This window comes from Puma concolor, chromosome B1 (genome assembly GCF_028749965.1).
Source record: "Puma concolor isolate L17-30 chromosome B1, mPumCon1.1.hap2, whole genome shotgun sequence".
Lineage (NCBI taxonomy): Eukaryota > Metazoa > Chordata > Mammalia > Carnivora > Felidae > Puma > Puma concolor.
The window spans coordinates 204122418-204146837 of record NC_141670.1 but is presented as its reverse complement, the minus strand read 5'-3'; the positions used below and the strand labels follow the sequence as shown (position 1 = coordinate 204146837).

The 24420-nt window shown below is 63.0% G+C and overlaps 1 protein-coding gene across 4 annotated transcripts in view; it reads right to left on the bottom strand.

Moving 5' to 3' along the window:
* Window positions 1-1723: 1723 nt before the first annotated feature.
* SORCS2 (sortilin related VPS10 domain containing receptor 2) overlaps window positions 1724-24420 on the bottom strand; it is a 456995-nt gene continuing 434298 nt past the window's right edge. The window contains exons 18-27 of one of the 4 annotated variants that reach the window (XM_086705524.1): window positions 24138-24309; window positions 18535-18721; window positions 18096-18229; window positions 17018-17141; window positions 15679-15791; window positions 14567-14692; window positions 11886-11985; window positions 11174-11276; window positions 6979-7124; window positions 1724-4167 (exon numbers count right to left, since the gene is read on the bottom strand). In XM_086705524.1, the coding sequence (XP_086561650.1) occupies window positions 4103-4167; window positions 6979-7124; window positions 11174-11276; window positions 11886-11985; window positions 14567-14692; window positions 15679-15791; window positions 17018-17141; window positions 18096-18229; window positions 18535-18721; window positions 24138-24309 (1270 nt within the window). In that variant the 3' untranslated portion in view covers window positions 1724-4102. Of the gene's footprint in view, window positions 4168-6810; window positions 7125-11173; window positions 11277-11885; window positions 11986-14566; window positions 14693-15678; window positions 15792-17017; window positions 17142-18095; window positions 18230-18534; window positions 18722-24137; window positions 24310-24420 lie in introns of those variants that run through there. The other 3 variants (XM_086705526.1, XM_086705523.1, XM_086705527.1) reach the window with 3 other exon arrangements.

Genomic DNA, 24420 nt, shown 5'->3' with positions numbered 1-24420 from the left:
GACTGTGGGATGGGGCTGCTGCTGGCGGCTGGCTTTGCGAAACTGCACGAAAAGTGCCTCAGCGGACTTGGCACGTGGCAGAGACTAAATGGGAGCTGTCGTCATTATTGTGGTCACCTTGTCCTCGTCACCGCCGTGCTGGCAGGCACCGCCTCCTCAGCCAGGACGCTGTTGGATCGTGACCACAGCTGAGCATTTGGGCCACAGTCGTGTCGGCCGCACACGGCGTGAATGATCGTGTTTTCCCAGCAGCGTGCCAGGGCGCGTTCTAGAACGAGCGAGGAAGGGCCGTCTGCTGAACCCGGGAACCGTGTGTGACCAATTACGACGCTACGGGGATGCCAGCGGGTCACGGGCACGCGTCAGGACAGCGCCCGGGCCGGCGCACTCAGCGCCTGGAACTGGCGAGTCTGAGCTCCCTGGGCTCCAAAAGCCACCGAGCCTCGCGGGCAGCAGCTTGTTCCAACAGCGAGGCGCCTGGGGAGCCAACGGGTCGCGGCCCAGGAGAGGCGGGGACCGTGCCCGGCGTTTGAGCCACCCGCTGCCAGCCAGCGGGAACCAATGGCGCTTGGCGATCGTTGCGGCAAACTGAGGCTCGCGGGGCGTTTGCGCGTCTAAGGCCCATCTGGACCTGCAGGGGCGGCTGTGCGGCTGCCGGGGCCCCTCCCCCACCACATAAGCAGGCAGTGTCGTGGGAACCGAGCTCCTGGTGGGCGGCTGAGCAGGTGAGCTCCTGCCCTGGCCACCCCGTCCCGGTGCCCGCAGCCCGATCCCAGGGCCACGGCCGCGGAGAGGGTGCCCTGTCTTCCAGCGCCCATGACGCCCGGGTGTGCGAGCTCCCGGTGTTTGAGGCACCTGCTCCGGGGCAAAGCCAGGGAGTCGGGCTGTCGGCTCCCACCTGTCCCCATGCTCTGTCGGCCGGACACGGCTTCAGGCTCGCCTCCTTCTGGAAACGGGGTGCGAGCACGTGGCAAATGTGCAGGGGCCTGTATGGAAGCTCGGCGTGGAAGAGAGAAGGGAAGCAAGAGTTTTCCCGACAAGACCTCACGGCTGAAGGTCCCAAGCAGCTGTGGACACGCGGCCGGAGCACTGGCCAGGGGCCGGCCTCCTGGCCCCTCAGAGACAAGCCAGGTGGCACTTCTGAGATCAAGAGATGGTTGGGGCGTCTGGGGGCCTCAGTCGTTTGAGCGGCCACTTCGGCTCAGGTCACGATCTCGCGGTCCGTGGGTTCGAGCCCCGCGTCGGGCTCTGTGCTGCCCGCTCGGAACCTGGAGCCTGTTTGGGACTCCGTGTCTCCCCCTCTCCTGCCCCTCCCCCACTCACACTCTAGCTCTCAAAAATGAATGTAAAAAAAATTAAAACAAAAAAAAGAGAGAGAGACACAGCGGGCCCAGGACTGTGCTGTGTTGCACTGTCAGCCTCCTGGCCCTCAACCTCCCGGGGCCTCCGCTCCCCATCTGGCAAATGGGCTGATGCTTCCGGGCCCTTCCGCTAGCCTTGAAAGCTGCATGCAAGGACCTTACAAGCTGCTGGGGAGGATCGTTGCTTTGCAGGTGACATGTTCCTGATCCAGTGACCCTGAAGGTTAATGTCATTGCCACCTGCTCCCAGCGTTAGGAACTGCTCCTGGTCCCACTCCCAGGGGCCTGGAGACCACAGTCCGAGCGGCCTGCCTGTGTGTTCATGTCAGTGTTGAATAATCGCTTCATAATAAGGCAAAAGCTGATTATATTCATTTAATCTCTGTTAAAAGCATCACAAATGATTTATTGATTTTTAAAAAGGAAAAATAAGAAAGGATTTTTCGCATCTTTGTTATGTGCATATACCAAGTGTGGGCATAGCCCGGTCGAATGGAGCGTTAGCTGCCCACCACAGACCACACCTTACCCCCAGGTGCCTGTACAGCAGATTCGTAGAACCTCAGATGTATAACCAGACGATCCATAGACCTACATGTTGATCTATATGGTCACGGGGATGGAGAAGTAGAAGGTTATCTCAGATGCCACCTTATTCCCAGGCTCTCGGGTCCACACACTCAAAATACTCTTAATAGAAACAATAACGTAAAATACGAGAGAAACACCAATAACTAAGGGGGAAAAAGAACCCCTACCCAAACAGCAGAGAGAATGAAGTTGAGTGGTCAAGGAAGGTCAAAGGGGTGGTCACCTGCAGGCACTGGTGAGCTGGGGGTGGGGGAGGGGCACTGTGTCCAGGGGACTCATGCTGACCGTGACCTTGGCTCTGGATGGTGCCGACAGGTATCTGACCCTGTGTGATGCTCATGGGGCAGGCTGGGTGGGGGTGGACGGCAGGACACAGGGCTCCCTAAGGTGTCTTTGAAGACTGCAAACAGGCTGGGGGGGTGGCAAAGGTCCAGAGAGTGCCAGCCGGGGATCCCGCGCCGACCTCCCCAGCGACGCGTCCCCCGGTCTCTGGGCCCCAGCCCTTCCCCAAGGAGGGTCTTAAGAACAACTTGCAGGGTGACCTCTGGAGGGGGCCCAGGAGCCCCAGCTGGTGAGTGGCGGCCCGGGGAGAGGGACTCCACCACCTGGCGTGTGACACACAGTGACCCCTTCCTCCTCGCGGCCTCAGAGTCCCTATTTGTGACACGCAAACACTGAGGGACTCCTGTGCGCTGGGGGCTGTTGCGGGCGCGACGGTTTGTCCCTGGGTCTCCCCTCCTGCAGGCCTTTGTAAGGGAAGTGAGTTAATGCCCCCCAGGCTTCATTCTGGACTCACCAGCAGCCAGTGAGCTCCCAGCCTGAGCTCCGGTGTTCCCCATCGCCTAGGGGGAGACCCTGAGCCCTGCCTGGGAGGGGAAAGTGGGGGGGGGGGGAAGAAGAGGAGGGGAGGAGGGAGGGAGGGGAGAGGAGGAGGGGGGCGAAAGGGGGGAGGGAGGAGACTACTGACTTCGGGGTTCAAGGCAAAAGGTGAACACCTCCCCCCTGTATATTCACAAGTGTAGACTTAGGCTAGCGTCCCTGATTCTAGGCGTCTGTGAGTGAGTGGACTCACTGTGCACCGGGGTGCAGAGGGCTAGTCCCTGGGGCACCTCTGCTACTGTCTTGCTGTGTGACCGTGGGAAAGTCACCCCTCTCTGGGCCTCAATTTCTCCAACTTCAAAATGAGGGGCACGCTCCTGGACGGCCCTTCCGGTTCCATCCGAAGCCTCTTCTGGTCCCCGGCTCCTACCCAGGTTCCCCCAACTGTAAAGAGGCGCCGGGCCCTTGGTGCTTCTCCAGGCAGTGCCCCAGGGGGAGGAGGAGACCCCAGCGGGTGGGCGGGGAGCCCGGGGAGCGTGCCACCTGCTGGCCGGCTGCAGACGTGCAGGCCCGGGCTCCGGGGGCAAAGCCGTCAGAGCACCTGTCCCTCCGGAACCCGGGCACTAAAAGAAGGGTCCCGAGAAGGGGGCTCTGACAAAGCAACCCAGACGGCTACTGCCTGACCACAGAGTAGAAAGTTGAACAGCCCCCCACCCCCAGAACGCAAACAGCTACCTAAAGAGGTATTTACATTATCTGCAGTTTAAAAAGAGGCGGACGGCGGGAGGCACGGAGGGCTGTGTTGGGAGGGCCCGGGGCAGGGGTGGGGTCTGGGTCACAGTCCACTTTCTGGACTCTGCAGGGCGGCCCCCGCCGAGGGAGGCCATGCAGGTAGGAGCCGCCCTCCCGTGGGTATTGAAGAAGAAAGAGGGGCTCCGGGGCCCCCCGTGCGGGGACAGGGGCCCACGGTGCAGGGTGACCGGCGGCCCCGGCAGGCGCACCTCCCCGTCCCCAGGGCGGCCGGGCCTGGGCTGGGGCCACGGGCTGTGGCGCAGCGCGGGGGCAGCCACGCGCGGCCCGGGGACAGAGAAGTGCCCGGTCGGGCCGGGGGCGGCGGGTGGCGCCGTGCGCCTGGTGTCCAGGGGGGTCGGGGGTCAGGCCCCCGTGCGTCTCGCGGGCTGGGCGGGCGTGAGCTGAGGAGAGGGGGCATCTGTCGCTGGACGAGGTGGCGCTTCCGCAGGCCTCTGAGGGGACGCGGGTCCCAGCACCGGTGCCCTCCGGGGATGAGACGGCGCAGAGGAGAGTGTCCGGGACGCGGGCCTCGGGGGACATCAGCTCACCAGGTAGCTGTGCATCTCTCGGGAGTTGATGCTCAGGACCACGCCGGAGTGATTCCCTAGGAAACGGACACGGCCGCCCGTGAGCACGCCCCCGCCCCGCCCCCGCCGCAGGGGGCGCCGGGGACCCTGCGTGTGGCCTCAGCAGCGCCGCGAGGCCAACGTGCGGTGGGCGTCCCGCGGTTCCTGGAGTCGTGCGGGTGGTGCCTGAGCGCCGTGCGGGGCAGTGGGGGGAGGGGAGGGGGTCTTTCCGTCTCCTGGGTGCGCGACAGGGTGGGCTCTCCCGGTGCCGTCCCGAGCGGCGGGCCCCGGCAGGGGAGGCCAAGGCCACGCGCGTCGCGCCCACTGACCTGCGACAGGGCGGCCGGCGTGCGGCAGCAGGGGGATGCGGGAGGGGCTGCGCCCCCTCCCGGCAGCGGGCGCTGCGGGGCGCGGCGTGAGCGGCAGGAGAGAGAAGGGGAGCGGTGACATCAGAACGCGGGTCTGGGTGGGGGACGGGGGAGGGCTCTGCGGGGGGAGGGGGAGGGCTCTGTGGGGAGGGGGGAGGAGGGTTCTGTGGAGGGGGAGGGTTCTGTGGGGGGAGGGGGAGGGTTCTGTGCGGGGAAGGGCAGGGCTCTGCGGGGTGGGAGGGGCGAGGTTTGTGGGGGGAGGGGGAGGGTTTTGTGGGGGGAGGTGGGAGGGCTCTCTAGGGGGAGGGTTCTGCGGTCGGTGGGGAGGGTTCTATGGGGGAGGGGAGAGGGTCTGCGTGGGGGAGGGGGGAGGGCTTTTCGGGGGAGGAGGGAGGGTTCTCTGGGGGAGGGTTCTGTGGGGGGGAGGGTTTTGCGGGGGGAGGGTCTTGTGGGGGGAGTGGTCGGGCTCTGTGGGGGGGAGGAGGGTTCTGCGGGTGGGGGAGGGTTCAGCGTCAGTGGAGGGCTCCTCAGGGGGAGGGTTTTGTGGGGGGAGGGGAGAGGGTTCTGTAGGGGAGGGCAGGGCTCTGCGGGGTGGGAGGGGGGATGTGTGGGAGTGGAGGGGGAGGGTTTTTTGGGCGGGAAGTGGGAGGGTCTGCAGGGGGAGGATACTTTGGGCGGGTGGGAGGGTTCTATGAGGGGAGGGGGGAGGGCTCTGCGTGGGGGCTGCATCAGGAGACGGAGGCCCTGCCCGGTTGGAGAGAGGAGTGGACAGCCCTGGCATTGCCCGCGAGCCACCTTCCCCCAGGTCCTTGTCCGGTCCTCGGGGAGAGCGCGGCCGACGGCTCTGCGGCACCTGCCGGGCTGGGGCTCCCCGGGCCCACCAGCCGGACTCGTGGGTGAGACCCTCATCGAGGCCCGTCCCCTTGTGGCCTTGCTTTTGCCACGTGTCATGTGTCACAGCGTCTCAACGCCGCCCTTCGAGGACCGCCTGGGGGTTACCTGGGGAAATGCACCTGGCGCATACTAAGCGCTCCCTCAAAATGACCTGTTAGTTTTATGCTCTGGATTGTTCTTCAGGACCTTGGCGGTAAACACACGCCACGGGCCGGAGTACAGGGCTCGGTCTTCCCAGGACACCCACGTCCTCCACCCGAGCTTGGGAAGACCCCCGTGGGCTCCCTGACTGCGCAGCTGCCGCTGTCACACCGGGTTGTGAGGTCACCTGCATGAAGGGGGGGGGGGAGGGCGGGCTATGTGGGAGGCAGCGTGGAGCCCGTAGCAGTGGAGACACCTGTGGAGGGGTCCCTGAGGAGGCACAGGAGAGCACCCCCAGCCTGGGGGCTGCGGTGGGGGGAGGGGAGGGCACAGGCTGGGGAGCCGCATAGCTGGGCTGGAATTTGGTTCTCAGCTAAGCGACCGCTCGGAATCTCAGCTTTTTTGTCTGCCTCACCGAGGTCCCTCAGCCCGGCCGGGCTCAGGACCCAGAGCTGTCACCACGTCCCAGGAGGGGGCGGAGGCACCACCCTCGGGGAGCACAGATGGGGGGGGAGATGACTGGCCGTCCCACAGCAGGGACCCTGCCGAGGTTGGGGGACGGACAAAGGTGGGGTGGCCTCCCCAGCCGCTCTAGGGAGAACTGAAGGACACGGGCTCTGGGGTCTGGCCGGCCTGGGTTTGGATTCGAGGTCGGCCACCTGGGTTCTGTGCCGCCTGCGTGAATGACTTCACCCCTCGGAGCCTCACATTCAACCCCGGAACAAGTGACACACTGGTTTCCGCCTGTCCCAGCTCTGAGGGCAGGATAGACACAGCGAGGGAGAGAACGGACCAACAGTACTGACAATCTGTGGCGACAGTGACACCCTCAGGGCGTCTTCCGTGCCGCTGTGCTCCGGCTGCTGGCCTGGGGGACGTGGGGGCCGGCCACCGAGAGTCGGGGCACAGACAGGAACTGCCCTCCTGGGGGACGTGGGTGAGAAGCATGAGCGCCGACGGCCGTGCGCCATGTGCATGTGGGCAGCGGCCGGGGGTGACGGGACTGCCCGCCAGGCACGGGCAGCAGCCAGTGAGACCACAGCGACCAGAGCACTTTGTCCACTGTAAAGCGCGGTGCACAGGTGGTTACGTCCGTGTGCGTGAGGCTCACGAAGTCCTCAATCCTCGTTTCCGGTGAACAGGACGGCTGGGAGCACTGGGGGCCCCTGGGGAGAGGCCACCAACCCCCCAGAGCAGAGCTTCCCCGCGCAAATAGCCCCCCCCCCACCAGGGGGCGCCGGACGGGGCGCTCAGGCGTTGCCAGATGTGGTGGCCGCTGTCCCCAGGCCGCCGATTTAATCTCCGGTCATCCCCTCCTCAGACGGAGGGGACAGAGGGCCACCGCCTGCCTGGCCCTGGGTCCCGAGTGCTTGGTGGCCCGAGGCCGCCAGGCAGGGACCCACAGGAAGGGGGGGGGGGAAGGTCGGTTTTCGGGACGGGTGTTACCTAGAGTCTGTGAGTCGAGATCATCATCTATAAATTCCTCACCCTGGATGACGCTCTGGACGCCTTGGCTGTGGCTCACGGGGCTCGTCATTTCTTGCTCCTTCTCATTGTGCATCTGGGCGTACACGGTCCTGCCGGGGCGTTTCCTGTGGGGCAGAGGTGGGGCTCGGGGTGCCGCGCAGGCCATCCGCCCCTGGAAGCCCCCAGACGGCTGCGCCCCAGACCACTCCCGCGTGTGGTGCGGACAGGGCTCCTGGATCTCGTCCCTTGCCCCATGTCTGCTCCAAACCACCTCCTCCAGGAAGCCCTCCGTCCTGTGAGGTCTGCCGCCCTGGATTTCCCTCTGCCCCGGGGCACGGGTGCTCGCGGTCTGTCTCCCCTGGTACCTAGACTGAGATCACATTGCAGGAAGGGGGTATTTTACTGTCCTGTGTTTCCCAGTCATCCGGCATCTCCGGGAGACCAGCGTCCTGGGCTCTGACTGGGTTGGTGAGACACGCTTTCCCGTGAGACACAGGTTGCCGACCTGGCTCTGAGAGGCACCTGCTGAGTCCTGCCGGGGTCCCAGGACCGTGTTGTCTCAATTTCCTGTGCCTCTGGGGCCGGAGGGAGAGGAGACCGTGGGCACAGCCCCCTCTGCCTCAGCTGGGCACCCCTCTGGGCCAGCCTCCTTCCTGTTCGATACGTTAGCCTGAGTGAAACCGGGAGGAGCCCGCGGTCCCCCGGGAAGAGCAGGCTTTCTCGGACGCCGCTCCCCAAGCCCTGCCCGTTCTTCAGGGACAATCGGATGGCAGGTGACCTTCAGGCCTCTGGGCTGGGCCAGACCACGTGGCCAGTTCTGCCCACCGAGGGCGGATAAAGGTGGCACATGTCACCTCCAGGCTGAAACACGGGATGGCTTGGTCCCTCCAGAACTCTCTTCCCTCTGCTGTGCCTCTGGCTTCTCGAAATGGCCCTGCCCCTGAGCCACTACGGGAGGCCAGCCCCTCCCAGCCCCAGGGGACAGCCCGAGTGAGGAGTCAGCCTCTGGCGGCTGTGAGCCCCTGAGCCGTGGGGCTGCTTGTTACGGCAGCTGAGCCCGGCCCACGCTGACTGCTACGCCGCCGGGAACGGAGCCAGCTCCCCGGACCCCCACGGACCGTGTCGGACCCTCGGGCCTCAGGACCCGAGAGGCATTTCTCTGCTGCCTGGCACCAGTCTGCCTCGCCTTCCCTGCAGGGCCTGGCACTCCGGGAGTGGTCACCCGCCCCCTAACCGTGCTCTACTGTTTCCAAGGCAACCCCGGGCTCGTGATCAGTTCAGGAACAGTCCTCAGGGTGCCAGGCAGCGGACCGTCACTCCCTCCCTCCCCCGTTTGGGGCACCTTCTGGGCCCTCTCGGGTCCTCCCCTTCTGCCTCCTCCCACCCCCTCCTCCGGGACCAGCTGTTTGTGGAGCTGCTCTCTGGCCCTCAGGGGCGTCTGAGGAACACAGTTCAGGAGGCCAGAATTCTGTCCCTTCCATGGCCTTGACCCACCAACCCTGCCCTGGACAAAGTCCAAACGACCCCCCGCATCCGTGCTGACGTCCAAGGGGAAAGAAATGGGTGGGGATGTGCCCAGCCGCTGGCCTCTGGCACAGCTCCGGCTCAGAGAGGTGCCTCACCTGCCATCCCTGCAGCCTGACGCTCATCCCCACCCTCCCCACTCCCCCCAGGCTCAGGCCTCCCTTCGTGGGGTGGGGCATCTCAGCTAACTGCCTGGGGACCAGAGAAGGGCACACAGGAACACACCTGCGGGGGCTGCCCCTCCCCCTCCTCCCCTCCCTTCCTCCTCTTCCTCCTCCTTCTCCCCTCTTTCTCCCCCTCTTCCCCTCCCCTTTCCCTACCCCCTCCTTCTCAGTCCCCTTCCATAAATGAGGAAGCCAAGGCAGGCCCCGAGGGGAAGCCCAGGAGAATGGCCCCTGCCTCAGTGCTGGGCCGCCCTGCAGTCTGGACAGGGCCTTGCACTCAGGGTGAAGTTTGCTCCAGGATGGAGACCCAGACGTGGCTGGAAGTCTCTGCTTTTTCCTTTAATCTCTGCAAATACACAGGACACCGGGTCCCCACCCCGCACGTGTGCGGCAGAGGGGGGCTGGCAGGACACCCGCTCTTCACACCCTTGGGAGAACCAGCGTGCCCATTCCACAGATCTGGAAGTCGAGGCTCTGAGCGAGTCCTACCTGGCACGGCCACACCTCTGTGGCCTGTCTTTGGGGGAACTGAAGTGTTGCAGCACTTGGCACAGCATGGGACAGTGAGAACGGAGTGTGCAGGGAGAGCAGGGACGCCCTTTAACTGGGGGGGATGGGACTGGGAGGCAGCCCTGTGTGCCTCCAGGTAAACATCAGGCCCCCTCCTGGCTGAGCCTCGGGGATCAGCCTGGTACCCGTGTGGACTGTGGGCCTGGGGCCAGCACCACGGACGTCGGACATCTGGCGTCGGGAGGGGAAGACGGCAGAGCTCTGAGGCTGAGAACACTCTTGTAACGGAAATCACGGGACCCCCGCCTCGATCAGAATACAGTCAGCAGCTCTCCACCTGGCCCACGATCACACCATGGAGGCCAGGGGTGTGTGACCTGCCTCTTAAGGCGCCAAGCGCATCTGTCATGCACCTGAAGACTGCTCAGGGGGGCCCAGGAGGGGCCTCGGCCAGCAAGGGGGCCCCTCTGCCCCGGCCAGGGGGAGGGCCTGGAGTTACATTCCCTGGGGCTTTGCCGGTACCTGCTTTAGCCTGACCGTGTTTGGGGTGGGGAGGGGCCCTGCCTTTGGCCCCAGAAATCCTGGTCTCAGAGGCCACTTCCTAGCTGCGACAAATCCCACTTTCAGAGTGGCTGTGGGTGTCAGTCCATGTCACCCAGGCTGAGGGGAGGGAGCAGACAGGGAGGAGGTGGGGCTCCTGACCCCGGCACCCGGCAGAGAGTTGTGTCCTTCGTCCAAGAGAGGCTTTTTGGGGCAAGGATCTCGAGTTTGATTTGAACTTGAGGTGCCAGCGGGGGGACACCCAGGTGGACCTGTCCACCAGAAACCAGTGCCTCTACAAGCATAGACACCAAGAAAGGCCACAGCCTGGCTCCTGTTCTAGCCTCTCTGCTCAGCAAGTTCCTACTTTTCCTTCAGGATCCCCACTCAGAAATCCCCTCCTTAGGGAAGTCCTCCCAGATTCTCCAGACCAGCTCAGGTCCCTGTTATACACTCTCAGAGCGCCACAGGCCGCCCATTCGGTTGGGACTGATAAACAGTTGGGACTGTTCGGTTGGAACAATAAAGCTGGGGACCCACACAGAGGAGTGGGGTGCACATATGGTCACCACTTAAAAGACCGACCAAAGGAGCTGGGAGGCGTCTGGAGACGGGTGAGTGGGGCGCAGGGCCTGGGGGAAAGATGGGGTTGGAGGAGGGACCCTTGGCCTCACAGGAGCACGAAGGGAAGGGTCAGCATGTCTTGGACTGTCCCGAAGGGCGACCCTGAGGCCGCTGGACCTGAGCCATCAAGACAGGAGAAGCAGTGAGGTCACAACTCGAAGCCGCCTTTTGAAGAATGAGTCTGGTGACACGTCTGGTTCATTTTGCTCATTCTCAGGTCCAGGATCCGGGGAAGTTCAGCTTCACCAGCCCCTCCAGGGCGGCCTGGGGCCCCAGCATGGTGGGTTATTAAACCCATTTTACAGATGGGGCCCAGAGGGGACGAGAGTCCCCGCAGTCCCCACTGAGGACTGCATACTATGCTTGCAACCCCTCCTGGCCTCAGCAGAGCCCCCCGCCAGCTTCCGCCCTCTCCTCGCTGGGGCGCTGGGGGCAGGGATGGTGAGTGCGGGAGGAAGTCTGGGCCAGCCCGGCTCAGATCCCCCTCCTCTGTTCACCAGCTGTGTGGCCCTGGGCACACTACATGACCTCTCTGAGCCTGGATCTCCTCATCTGTGAAATGGGCGGGGCCTCCCTCCACGTGAGATAAGACTTGGATGTCGGCAGACAGGAGGTGGGGGTGGAAGACGGTCGTGGGGCTGTGAGCCGCTGGCCGCCTCCCCACCTCCCGGGACCTCGGCCGTTTGGAACCTGGAGCCCGTCTGGCCTCGCGCCCTCCCCGCCGCAGCCCATCGAGGATCCTGCCGGAAAGCCCCTGCCCGATGCCCGACCTCACGCCCGACCTGCCAGAGCGACCGGCTGAGTGGCCTTGCCTTTTGAACTTGTAGAGGATGAACACGCCCACCGCGAAGAGTCCGATGACCACGAGGACCGCCACGGCCCAGTAGCCGCCACCGCCTCCCAGCCTCTGAGAATCTGAAAGAGAGCAGTGGTGCTCAGTGGGGCCCCACCGTCCCCCGCCCCGGCCTCCTCGGCTGGAAGACGTGGTCTGGCAGGTGCTCCCGGTGTGGCTGAGCGGCGTGGGCAGGCGTCGGGGCAACCCCGGCCCCAGGTCCCCCGCCGGGCTCCTGCTGTGTGCGCGAGGGCCCCGGCCCCTCCTTCTGGAAGGCGGACCGAATTGCTGGCGTGCGGTCAACCTGCCATGTTTCGCGATGGGCCCCGTGTCTCTACAGGGCAGAGGAAGCTCTTCGCTTCTGCAAAGATTCTTTCCCAAACAGGAAAGGACACACGCGTGACCGGAGAGCACGGTCCCATGTGGGGGCAGGGACCCTAAATGTCCATTTCAGTCAAAGCCAGGGCTATATGTGCCGCATCTGCGGACAGAGCAAGGCCCTTGGGTCTGAGCCCCCCCACCCTTGGGTTGTAATTGGAGGCGACTGTCCAGCCAGGAGGAGCTGGTGGGTGACTGGGGGGTCCTCTGCCCCCAGTCCCCAGAGTAACAGTGTCGCCTGAGGGGGTTGCACACCCCCTCGATCCCGCAGGGGTGAGCACGGGCCAGGCCAAAGGAAGCCCCCTGCTTCTCACCTGTGTCTGTGTCCCTCATGGCCACCAGGATCCGGACCCCACCTCGCAGGAGGAAGCTGATCTTCTGTGCCTTCAGCACCTGCTGGATGGCCATGAGTCTCTGAAAGCAAGAAGAGGAGAGTGAGAGGGTCCTCTGGAAGCCACCGGAGGGAGCGGGAGAGCTGGGCAGACATCTGCTCTGACCCTCCAGAGCCACAGGGTTGCCGGGGGGGGGGGCACTCAGCTTCTTTGGGTCTCAGTTTCCTCATCTGTAAAATGGGAATACTTGCCAGCTTGCACTGAGAACCTACAGAGGGGCACGAGGGTGACCGAGCTGGGGCCTGACCACTCTCGTTCTCGTTGGGGCCATAGAGTGTGGTAAAGTTGGGGAGCCCAGGGGTGCTCAGGAGGCCCCCAGACCTGGCAGTGGTCAGGGAGGGCTTCCCAGAGGAGGAAGACCAAGACGAGAACAAGATGGGGACAGGACAGGTGACCTGGGCCAGGGAGTGACCGCACCCCTGACGGAGAGCAACCCCAGGAGGTGATGTTGCTGGATCACGGGGTGGGGGGTGGCTGGCCTCTTGGAAAATGAGGGGGAGTTTTCCTGGTGTTCAGAAGGGGACCAGCTGCCCCATGTGGCTGCCCAGGTGTCATTCCTCTGCACAGGTGGGTGTACAGGTGCTGGGGAAGGGGGCCTCCCGCAGGATGGTGGTCCCTGGGGCTCCCCTTCCCAGGGTGCCTTGGGTGGGACATTCTGGGGGCCAAACTCGGCCTCCACGAACAGCAGCTTGGCACCCGGTGTTCCCTGGGAATGTGGGGTCTGCGTCTGGGACTGTGCTGCAAAGGTCAATGCCTCCGGCCCCGTGCCCGGCACATGGCAAGGGCCAGGCGGATGCTGTGCGGTCAGTGACCGTGATGGGTCCCTAGGATTTTTCACCATCCTCAGGCACACGGTTTACCCTCAGCTCAGGACAAGGGGGGTGACAGTTCCCCCGTGTCCCTCCCCATCTCCTTCCAAATCTCTCCTGAGTGCCCACATCTGACTCCTGCAGAATCTGCCCATCTGCTCTCCACCTCGAGGGCCGGGGTGGGCGGGGGGTGCTGTGGGCCCGAGGGAGGGAGGTTCCCGAGGCCCGCCGCGCCTTCCCCAAGCTGTGCGGAGCCCCTGTGGTTAGCTACCTGTCTGAGAAATGGGTACAGTCACTCTCAACCCTCTGCTGTCCCACCCCCCGGAGACACGGCAGGGGCCGGGGGCTTGGCAGGCTGGGGAGCCCTCAGGTGCCGATGCGGATGCCCTTTGGGAAACGCCGTGGGCCAGGCCCCGACAGTCACGTCTAACCAGGAGGCAGCGTGGGAGTGGTGTGGAGCAGCCACGGTGACATGGGGCTCCCTGTCCTCTCCGTGGTCCTGATGGTGCCCCCCACCGAGCCCCACTTCCCTCGTCTGTAAAATGAGATGCTATCAGCCGCCCACAGGGCTGTGCTGTGCCCCGCTCAGCGCTGGTCCGTCTTTCCAGACGGCCTCCAGGGGCATCTGTCTCACGACCAGTCCAGAGGGGGGTGGGGCTTCTGATTCTCTTTTTTTTGTCTTGAGATAACATTTGCTTTCTTCAAGCGTACAAATCGGCACTTTTTAGGGTACTTACGGTCACGTAGTTATCACCGCTGTCTGACTCCAGAACATTCTCATCATCCCCAAAGGAAACCCATGCCTGCCAGCCGTCTGCACCCCCCGCACCTCCCCAGCCTCTGGCAGCCGGAGCCTGCTTTCCGCCTCTGCGCGCCTGCCCCTTCCGGACATTTCCATCAACGCAGGCATCCAGCAGGCGGCCTCGGTGATGACCGGCTGCTTCCCCTGCGCGTCCCGTCTGCTGGGCCCATCCCAGGGGCAGCAGGTGTCAGATCAGACCCGCATCCCTTTTGACGGCTGCATAAGACTCCATTGTGTGGACGTCTGGCTCGTGGCCACTCTGGGGCTGCTGTGAACACCTGTGTGCCTGTGCGTGTGGACGAGCATTTCCGGTCCTGCGCACGCGCCTCAGGGGCCGTGCCCGACGCTGACCCTGCCTAACCTTCTGGGGACCTGCTGGTCGGCTCGGTACAGGGCTGTGCTTACAGTGCCCTGGGTCCGATTTCCGCTCTCCCCCTCCACCCGAGTTTCGGTCTGTTTGGGGAAGCGTTACAGCCACCCCAGGCACCCCAGTGGCTTCAATTTATCCCTGGGTCCCCATCCTGTGCCCGCCACATGGCAGGTCTTCTGTCTGCCCAGATGAGGGCTATTCTCTGGAAGCTGTCCCATGCAGTGAGGACATTGGCTAAGTGGATGGGCGCTGATTTCCACTCTGTCCCGAGACCCACACCCTGGGTGCTCGGGCCAGTGTGACCAGCTCTGGCCACCGGAATGTCCCCCTGGGGGGTGGTCCCACCCCAGTGCCCTTGTGCCCCGCCATTGCCCAACACAGTGACCTTGGAGGCCACCGGAGTCCCAGGGGTGCGGCCACGGAGGGAGCAGAGCCGGCCACCTGCGTCAGGCAGTGATTGGTGAGATCACTGGTGATCTGGTGAGTGACTGGTGGGCCTCTACGTGACAAAGAGCCCCCGAGACTCTGTGCTTGCTGTGACTTACCACCAAACCCTGGGCACTAGGCCACCAAACCCTTGGCGGTGCAGGGAGAACCTGGGTCCAGCGGCCTCAGGAGATACCTTGTCACTTGTGAGATTCCTCTTCCTCGCGGGCCCGGGAGGGGGCAGGAGCACGTTCAGGTCGGCCACGGTGGGCAGCCCCGGCTTTACAATGGTCACCAGCAGCTCCTCGGGGACGCTGGTCTCCTGCAGGGACACGGACAAGCCCCCCTGAGCCGCCTGTCTTCTCTGTCCCCTGCCATGCTCTGGGGCCCCCAGGAACACCCTCTCTCTCCTCTTGGTCTGTCCAAGTCCTGGCCACCTGTCCTTCGAGCTAGTCCTGAGCCTCGCACCCCACAGGGATGGCCCCCGAGCCCGGTAGCCCCCTGACAGTGGCCTCCCCCAGGCCAGGCCTGCTACCTCCAGATCATTCCTCACACTGAGGGTGAGCAGAGCCCTCTCTGGCTAAGCTCCTCCCAGGCATCAGGGCTCCTGACCAAATAGTTCCTCCAACCCACAAAGCTCAGCCTCCACGGGTCCCTCTGCCTCCTGAAAATCCCACTCTGTGCACTTCTATCTGGCAAACTCCTATTCAGCCTTCAACACCCAGGACAGTATCACCAGCATTATTAACTGGTTGAGGAGAGGCACGGCCAGAGTGGGCCTCAGCCTGTGACAGCCTTGGATGACTGTGGGGGGCTGGTCTTTCCTTCACTGAGGGACCAAGGGCCCTGAGTGGCCTAGGCCCACCCTGGGGCACTGCCTCAGTCTGCTGTCTGTGGGCTCCCCAGGGGCAGCAATCACATGGATTCTCTCTGGCTCCAGCATCCGGCCCAGAATAGAAACTCCGTGAATAAATGTATATCATACTAAGGAGCTTCTGGGCCATCAGAGGACAGTGACTGTGTCCTGTGCAAACAGCTGGTGCTCACTCGATGTGCATGGAGGACGTCGGCCTGCCCCTCCCCGGTGAGCTGGTGCTCCAGCCGCCTGTCCCGCAGAGCCAGGGCAGTGGGCCCTAGCTGTCCCCGGAGCACCGGGCAGACAGCCTGAAGACCAGGTCACCGGGACTGAAGGCAGCTCCACCCGCCCCGCCCCGCCCCGCCCCGCCCCTCCCTCGGTGCTCTGGGGCCCCGCCCCTCCGAGGCGCCCGCAGGTGCTGGGGAGGCTCTGGGGGGGTGGGCTGGGGGCACCTTGGAGAGCAGCCGGGTCACCACCAGGCCGACGTCCTCTCTCCACTCAGGGGTGTTGGGGTTGTGCACATCCAGATCCGTGGAAAACCGCAGAGGCACTACCTGAAATTGGTCTGAAAAGTGGCAGAGACGGGCGAGCTGGTCAGTCCTGGGCAGCAAGGCTCCGCCCTCCGGCAGGAGGCCACGCACCCTGGATAGTCCAGGACTGCCCTGGCTTCAGATCCCGTGGGCCGCTTTGGAAAACAAGAGTCCTTCCTGCGCCAGCCACCGCCCGGGGCAGGGCCCACCTCACTGACTGGCACCTAATAACGAACATTAAAACCCCTGTGCCCACCGGGGAGGGAGGGCCCGGCACGCGCCAAGCCTGCCCTATGAGCTCCGCCCCGTTCACTCACAAGGATGGCTACACCCCATTCGGTCGGGCTCCCTTCCCCCGGGGATCCATGGACTTCAAGGGCACTGGTCTCCCCACCAGAGTAAGAGTCCCTTGAGGGCAGAGGTCCCACCTTCTCTTTCTCTCCCATTTGCCAGGGTCCCCAACCCAGAGGCCCACTCTGGAGCCCCGTGCAGGTGGTTGTGAGAGGAGCTCGCTGTAGTCTCTCCAGGTTCCTCCTGAGCCCCATGGAGGAAGGAGGCTTTGTTGGGGCTATGCGGCCCAAGGGACAAGCGCTTTGTGAACTGGGAACCCAGCAGCTTACGGCAGGGGAGGCAGTGACTATTTCAAAGCCCTGGGCTCAGGACCCTGTGCACATGTGTTTGCGAATGGAGGAACAGCCAAAGGCAGGCCCACTAAATATTTAACTGATGGCTGCTGTCCATAGGAGAGGCTGTTGGTAAGCAAAATGAAGTTTTATCAGTGTGATGACAAGGGCAATAGCACCCTGGGAGGGGGGCTCTCTTCCATTTTTAGGATTAATCTCTTATTGTAAATGTCTCCCATGAGGGACTTGGGGCCCCCAGTGAGTGGGATCCAGAATGGGAGTCTCAGTAAAGGCTATGTTAGGGGTCCTCTTACTTCAAGCTAGAATCATGTGACAAGGGGGCAGGAGAGGTCAGGCTGCTGGGAGGCTGGCAGACCCGGTGATCCCGACAAGTCGGTCACTCAGCCACGTCCTCTTTCTGTGCCGTGTGAGGCCCATGAGGGCCACTGGACACAAAGACTCGTCTGTGTTCATTTTACAGGTGGGGAAACTGAGGCCAGGGAAGCTGGGGAGCGTCAGAGCTGTGTTCACCGGCTCCTCTCCCTAGCCTGCGCTGCCCTGCATAACCAGATGCCACACAAACCCAGCGCTCCCGAGAAGGGCGAGACGTGCCTCCCGTCCCTGGGGAGGGGGCTCACCCAGCACGCGGACCACCTTGGAGTCCTGCAGCACCGAGTTTCCGCAGGCGGCCTGCACAGTCACACGCACGTCCCCCGTGTCTGCAAACCGCGTGCTCACAGAGTTCTCCAGGGAGAGCAAGGGCTGCGGGGACCACGAGCACGGTCAGGGCAGGTCCATGCGGGAGAGCCTGCCCCACAACCCGCCCGCTGCCCAGGGCCTCACCCAGAACGTTCACTCTCCCCCGCTCTGGTCGGGACATGGGGGCAGCAGGGGGGGACACGGGGAGGGCCCCCCCAGAGGCACCAGCTCTAAGTCAGGGCAGCCTGGACCCAGTCTCCTAGGGGCCCCTTCCTTCCAGACCTGCTCACAGGGCTGGGCTGAGAGTAGCGGAGTTGGGATTTGAACCCGGAGCTCAGCGCCCTCCTCAACCCCACCCCCCATTCCAGGGAAACGCGATCTGGGGCCTACGGCTCCTCCCGCCCGGCTTCTGTGTCTGGGCCTTCAGCGCTGTTGGGGTCTTTCTGCCTGGGGTGCAGGGCTAAGCTTACTGAATGAGGGAAGGATGCCCCTCTTGAGGTCTCGAGGGCTCCCAGGCTAAGGTGGGCAGCCCTGCCCGCAGAGACCCTCCAGCCCTCCTACCAGCGACTGTCTGTGGCTCCCCGCTGCTTACGGGGTACAACCCAGGGCTCTGGGGAAGGCTTCTGAGATCAGGTCCGGCCCCCGTGACCCCCTCCTCCATGAAGCCTTCCCTGACTACACCCAACGCCCAGACTAGAAACGGCCTGATCTTCTGGAGCTCGCAACACCTCACCGGCCCCCTTCCTGTGATGCGTATCACAACTCGGGTCACCTGTCGTGTTCACACCTCTCTCCCCAGGAAAAGGCAGTGTCTGGTCCACTTTATCCTGCGTCCGCCACACTTAGACTCAGCCAAACACGAGCAGGTGCTCGGGAAGAAAGGCTGGTGTGTGCTCACCTCAAGTCCACCATGTGTCCCTTGGTGGGACACCCTGTGTCCTTCTGCCCAGGCCCCGGGGCACTGCCCGGCCCCACTCTCACCCAGGTGCAAGCCTGTGGGTCCCGGGGCCAGCGCACCTGCAGGCTGTGGCCGATCCACCAGTAGAAGACGGTGAGGTTGGGGTTCAGGGGCAGCAGCACGGCTGTGAGGTTCACCTCCTGGTTGAGGCCGACGACAGGAAGCACTTCGAGGTGCAGGGCCTGCAGGGGGGCTGCGGGGTCCGGGGAAAGGCCGGGGTTAGATGGCGTCAGGGCACTGGCATTTCAGAGGCTGCCTACCGGGCACTGTCACCATCACCTTCGTCACTTCCACCAGCATCATCACCAAACCCACCGTGGCACGGAGCACCCGGGGTGTGGACCTGAGCCCAGCCTGCCCATCTCCCTGCCCCTCGGCCTGCCATCCTGAGGACTGGGGTCCTAGAGCAGGCCCGAGGGTCTCCCTGCATTCCCCCCAGGACCCGGGGCCCTCTGCCCCGGGGAGGGACTCTTGGCCTCAAAGGGGCGACGGACTTACAGTTGACCTGGACAAAGAGCACCGCCTCGTCGTGCCCCGCCACGTTCTCCGCCCTGACAGACACGCGGTAGACGCCGGGGCTCTCGTAGCGGTGCCGGATGGGCTCCTCGGTCGACGTGAGGTTCACGTACACGGCCTTGAAGCCATCCCCGAGGTCCACCTGGTACTTGGTGGTCAGGACATCACCCTGCGGGAGAGACCACGAGGCCACTCAGGGGCGGCCGTAACGCGGACGGGCCAGCAGCGGGTCTACTCACTCCTTTCCTCACACGCCGTGGGCCCGGGCCCCTAGGCACCTGCCTGCCCCGGGGACCTCCAGCCTGGCGATTTGGCTGAGGAGGGCAGGCGCGGCCCGGAGCTGTAGAGACGCAGGAGCGTGGGAGCAGGGCGGCGGGCCCGGCGGGCAAGGGACACCCACTGAGGCCTGAGCCAGGGGCCGGATGGATCTCAGGGCAGCGGCCAGAAAGATCCTCTGCACGAAGGCTCCTCAGGGGCCTCCCAGCAAATTCGGGAAACGTTTTCCCTTGTCTGATGCCGAGCGCCGCAGTTCTGGGGTGTTTCTTTGATCCTGTTCTCCGTGGAGCAAGCATGCAGCTCGGACGCACAGGGTCCGTGCAGCGCGGAGCTCCCTGCATCTGCTGTCCCTTCCCGGTGTTTGAGCCGCTGGGGGTCGTCTGACGGTCTCCGCTCGGGACTGGGGGTGCCAGTCCCCACAGAACCACAGCTTCCTTACCGAGGCACGGGAAATCCAGCGGAAAAAACCCTGATTTTCTCCAGTTCATAGCGAGAAAGCGTTCTTGCATTCTGTCTCATGCCCACTCCCCTCCCTCCCCTGCCTGCCTCCCCGTTCCTGCAGGAACACCCTGAAAACCTTGTCCCGGTGACCAAGAACGACAATTAGCACTGGCCATGTACGAACCTCTCATTTTATGCCAGCCCAGCCCTTAAACTTACAGACACCTTTCATATAAATTCCTTTTGTTTCACTTTCTCCACAAATACAGTCACTGGCTTGAACAGCATCCACCCCCTCAAGTCCACGCCCCCTCCCCCCCCTCCTAGGAACTCAGAGCTTGGCCTTATTTGGAAACAGGGTCTTTGCAGAAGCCATTAAGATGAGGTCATGCTGGGGTAGGACGGGCCCCATCCAGTGGCCGTGTCTTTTCAAGAAGAGGTGGGGGTTTGGGGACACAGAAGAGACATCGTGTGGTGGCAGGGCAGAGATTGCAGGGACTCAGTCATGAGCCAAGGGACACCGGCACCCAAGAAAGTGACGAGACAGGGAAGAATCCCTCCCCGGAGTCTCCAGCGGGAGCCAGGCTCTGCTAACACCTTAAATCAGACTTCTAGCCTCCAAAACTGAGAGAGAGGCATGTGCTGTCTTACATTTGCAGCACATGGTCACTTGTGACAATGGCCCGGGGACCTTACAAACATGCTGTTCTATTGTCCCCACATGCTGGGCTGGAACCTGGAGGGTCAGGCCGGCTCACTGTTCAGTGCTCCCCGTGGACAGGCGGCCTCACGGGGACGAGGGGAGCGGGGTCTCCAGCCCACCTTGGCCTCTGTGCCCGCAGCCTGCAAGCCAGGTGCACCTTGGACTGGACCCGGCCTGTGGCTTCGAGGATGCGGGCGCTGCATCCCGCCTTGGGACCCCGCGTTCCTGTCCGTGGGCCACCCGCCAGGCTGATGCACATTGAACTACTCAAACATTTTACTCGGTTAAGAGGACTTGCTGTCTTTCCCCCCGATGAGAAGGGAGTCCAGCCTCAATGCCGGCAAATAGGAAACACAAGGGCAGAGACGAGCTAGGCCACCGTAACCCCGCCCCCTGCACCTGCTGTGTCTCCTGTGCTCCTGCTTTTGTGTGCTGCTGAGCATGTTAGGAAGAGGGGACGGTGGGTTCAGAGGCAGCCCCCAGTTCCCACGCAGCGAAAGGACCCGCACAGACCCCGTGTGCCCCGTGCCACACGCCCAGGGCCAACACCCGCTGGAACCACAATCTCACACCCGGGGCACAGACACGGTCGCAGCCGGGGTGCAGAGCCACCCAGCCGCCACGGGCACCACCAGCAGCCCCACCCGCTCCCTGATGGCCACTCATCTGTCCCCCGTCTCTGCAATCTTGTCCTTTCCAGAAGGTCCTATAAAGGGAGTCAGGCAGCACGGAGTCCCTGGGATTGGCTTTTGTCAGTGTAATTCTCTGGAGACTCACCCAGGTGGTGACGCGTGTCAGTGACCTGCTCCCTGTCACCGGGGAGTCGTGTTCCACGCCGTGGCTGCACCACTGTTCGACCAGACGCCCCCTGGAGGACACCTGGGCGTTTCCGGTTTCTGGCTCGCGTGCGGTAAGGCCGCCGGGACTCCCGGGGGCGGGCGCTGCGTGAACGCGAGTCTGCGCGTCCCGGGGGGGGGGGGGGCACTTGCGGAGTCACGCGGTGGTGGCTTGTTCTGCTTGGTCAGAAACCGCCAGACTGCTGTCCGCAGCTCTGGTCCCATCACCGCCCCCCTCCGCCGAGGCCACGTGTGAGGGGTCCCGTTTCTCCGCGTCCCCGCCAGCCCTTATGCTGCCACTCTCGCAGGTGCGTCGTGACGAGAGGGCCTCCGCTGGTTTTCCAGCCGCGGTGTCGTTTTCTTCCCGGTACCGGCCCCGGCCGGATGTGAGCTGTGTGAGTATTTTCCCCGGAACGTACTTCTCGTTTTCTTTACAGGGTCTTTCACGGAGCAAGAGCGTTGCCTCCCGCCCAGGTCCGATGTGCCCGATTTCGTCTACGGAAGGTGCTTTCCGCGTCCGCTCCGCCTACACGTGGCCCAGCCCTAGGTCTGGACGCTTTCCATCTTCTTCCTAAAGGATTTGCAGTTTTCCGGCTTCCGTTGACCTCTGCGGTCCGTCCTGAGTTGATCTGGTATCAGCTGTGAGGTTCTGGCCGGGGCTCGTTTTTACCCGCGGTTCATCGGCCGGGGACCGTCCTCCCCTCCGCGGGGATGTTTCTCCGCCTGTGGCACAATCAGCTGTGCATTTCCGTGCGGGTCTGTTTCCGGGTCCTCCATCAGCCCTTGTTGTTAATTCTTACGTGTGGAACTTGGCCCCCGCCCCAGATGGAGCTATTTCCACCCGCAGCTCGGCCCGTGCACGAGGATGGCCGGGTGTGACTTGTGCGTGTCAGTGTGTAAATGTGTCTGCGTGAGACGTGTGAGTGCTACACCGTGCATGTGTGCACGTGCAGGAGCGTGTCCACCGCGACCCGAGCTCCCACGCTTCCCCCGCGGCCTCTTCCGGACGGGGGTGTGCACAGAGAGGCCTCTCTTACAGGAACACCTTCTGGTCACCCCCCTCACCTCCAGCCACCCTAGCCCTCGGGGTTGGGACACTGGTGCAGTGGGGCTCACAGGCTCGTCCTGTCCCGAGAATCCACCGATGTGACAAAGCTGTGAGACTGAAGGCTCTAGGGGGCAGCAGATGGCCATTTTTCTCGGACGGCTGTGCTGGGACTTAGGCAGCAGGTGGGTCCCCCTCTGAGGGTCCTGGGACCCCACCTGGGGAGGGGACACCATCCTCCTGCCACGCCAAGATGCTGCCGTGACAGATGCCCCTCCCCACCCCGGGGCCACCCCCGGGGCCCCAAGTGTGAATCTCAGGGCCAGGCCCAAACAGGCGGGACACGGGGTCCCCAGGCCCGGCCCAGGTCTGGGGGCCACAGACCAGATGCTGTCCATGCAGAGCCCCCTGGCCCGGGACCCAGTGCCAGCTCTGTCACTTGTCACTGTGTGGCTTCGGGCGAGTCACCGCACCTCTCTGAGCCAGGGTTCCCCGATCTACCAATCAGGTGACTGTGCACCCGTGAGCCTGGGCACATGGGCACTCACACATACAGCTCTGTGTCCTCTGGCCTCAGTTCCCCTGTTTGTATGAGACCAGAGTTACTGGTTTCCAACACCGAGGACCTCTGTCATCCTCACGGACCCCACCCTGGCACCGTATTGTGGAGGGCGTGTGTTAATAAAGCGCGAACTGGGGCGCCTGGGTGGCGCAGTCGGTTAGGCGTCCGACTTCAGCTCAGGTCACGATCTCGCGGTCTGTGAGTTCGAGCCCCGCGTCAGGCTCTGGGCTGATGGCTCGGAGCCTGGAGCCTGTTTCCGATTCTGTGTCTCCCTCTCTCTCTGCCCCTCCCCCGTTCATGCTCTGTCTCTCTCTGTCCCAAAAATAAATAAACGTTGAAAAAAAAATTAAAAAAAAAATAATAAATAAAGCGCGAACAGTTATAAAGCTGAACTTGCTTCATCTGTTCACCAGAGATCCCAACGCCCAACGGAGTGGTGTGGGCAGGCGGCTTGGGCTCCTGGGGTGGCCTCCCTCCAGGGGGAACAGCCTTGTCCTCTGTGCTTTCCTGTTGTTCGGAATGTCCTGCATGTTGGTAAGTCTTTGTGATTTCTGGTTTTGAATGTTCTACAGTGAGTTTGTTACCTGTCTAATCACAAGAATTAAGCATGCTATATATTCTTTTTAAAAGGCCAGAAGAAAATACAAAACTTAACAGTTGTTACCTTGGGGGAAACAGGAGTTTTGGTGATATTTATATTCTTGACATTTTAGGTGTTTTTCAAATGTTCCACAATGAGCATAAATTCTTTTTAAAATCAGAATACAGGGGCGCCTGGGTGGTTCAGTCAGTTAAGCGTCTGACTTCAGCTCTGATCATGATCTCCTAGTTTGTGGGTTCGAGTCCCGTGTCGGGCTCTGTGCTGGCAGCTCAGAGCCTGGAGCCTGCTTGAGATTCTGTGTCTCCCTCTCTCAGCCCCTCCCTGCTGCCGCCCTGTCTCTCTCTCTCAAAAGGAAATAAAAATTAACAAAATGGAAAAAAAATCAGAGGAATGCATAACACTTGTACTAAAGGAAAAAAAAAAGAAAGTAGGAGACTGGGAGGGAATTTACATATGTGTATGTATTATATAAATTTAAATCTATATCCGTCTATCATCCGTCATCTACCTATAGGCTTAATCTTTGGTTCCGGGATTATAAATAATAATTTTGTTTAACTTCCCGCGTTTCTTAAGATTTCAGATGAACTAAATCAATATTCTTAGAGGTTTCAAAACTTGCTGTCCAGGGGCGCCTGGGTGGCTCAGCAAGGTTACACATCTGACTCTGGGATTTGGCTCAGGCGATGATCTGGCCGTTTGTGGGTTCGAGCCCTGCGTCGGGCTCTGTGCTGGCAGCGGGGAACCTGCTTGGGACTCTCTCCCTCTCTCTCTGCCCCTCCCCTGCTTACTCTCTCTCAAAATAAACTTAAAAAAACTGCTGCCCACAGGGGCGAATAAATCTTGTAAGCAAGAGTCCAGTAAGGCGTGCAGGGAAGTGTCCCCGCCACTGCCGGCGGCACGGAGACCCCTCCCCCATACCTACTCCACCGCCCCCTGGGGATCGTGGAGGGGATTCCTCCTTTGGACGCTGGACTGGGCCCAGGGAAGGGACTTCCGGTCCACTCAGCTCCCCGGCTTGGAAAAAACCGGCTGGAGGCAGAGGGGACGCCCACGCACGCACGCCCGCCCCCTGCTCGCCTGGCGGAAGCTGCCCTCTGCGGGGACAGCGCGCGGCTCACCTGCTCCTGCCGCACCACGAACAGGACGTCCTCTCCCGGCCGCACGGCCACCGCGTCGCCGCGGATGCTGACCCGCAGGCCCCGGGGCGGCGTGAGCGGGCACTGCAGCGGCGCCGGGCTCTGCCGCGGGTCCACGCCGCCCTCGCACACATTGGACACCACCTTGCGGTACCTGCGGCCGGAGGGAGGGTCAGGGTCTGGGCCGCCCGGCGGGGGAGGGCACGGGCCCCACAGCCCGGTGGGGACTGGCTGGTGGCGAGCCGTGGCTCCTCTGGCGGCCTCC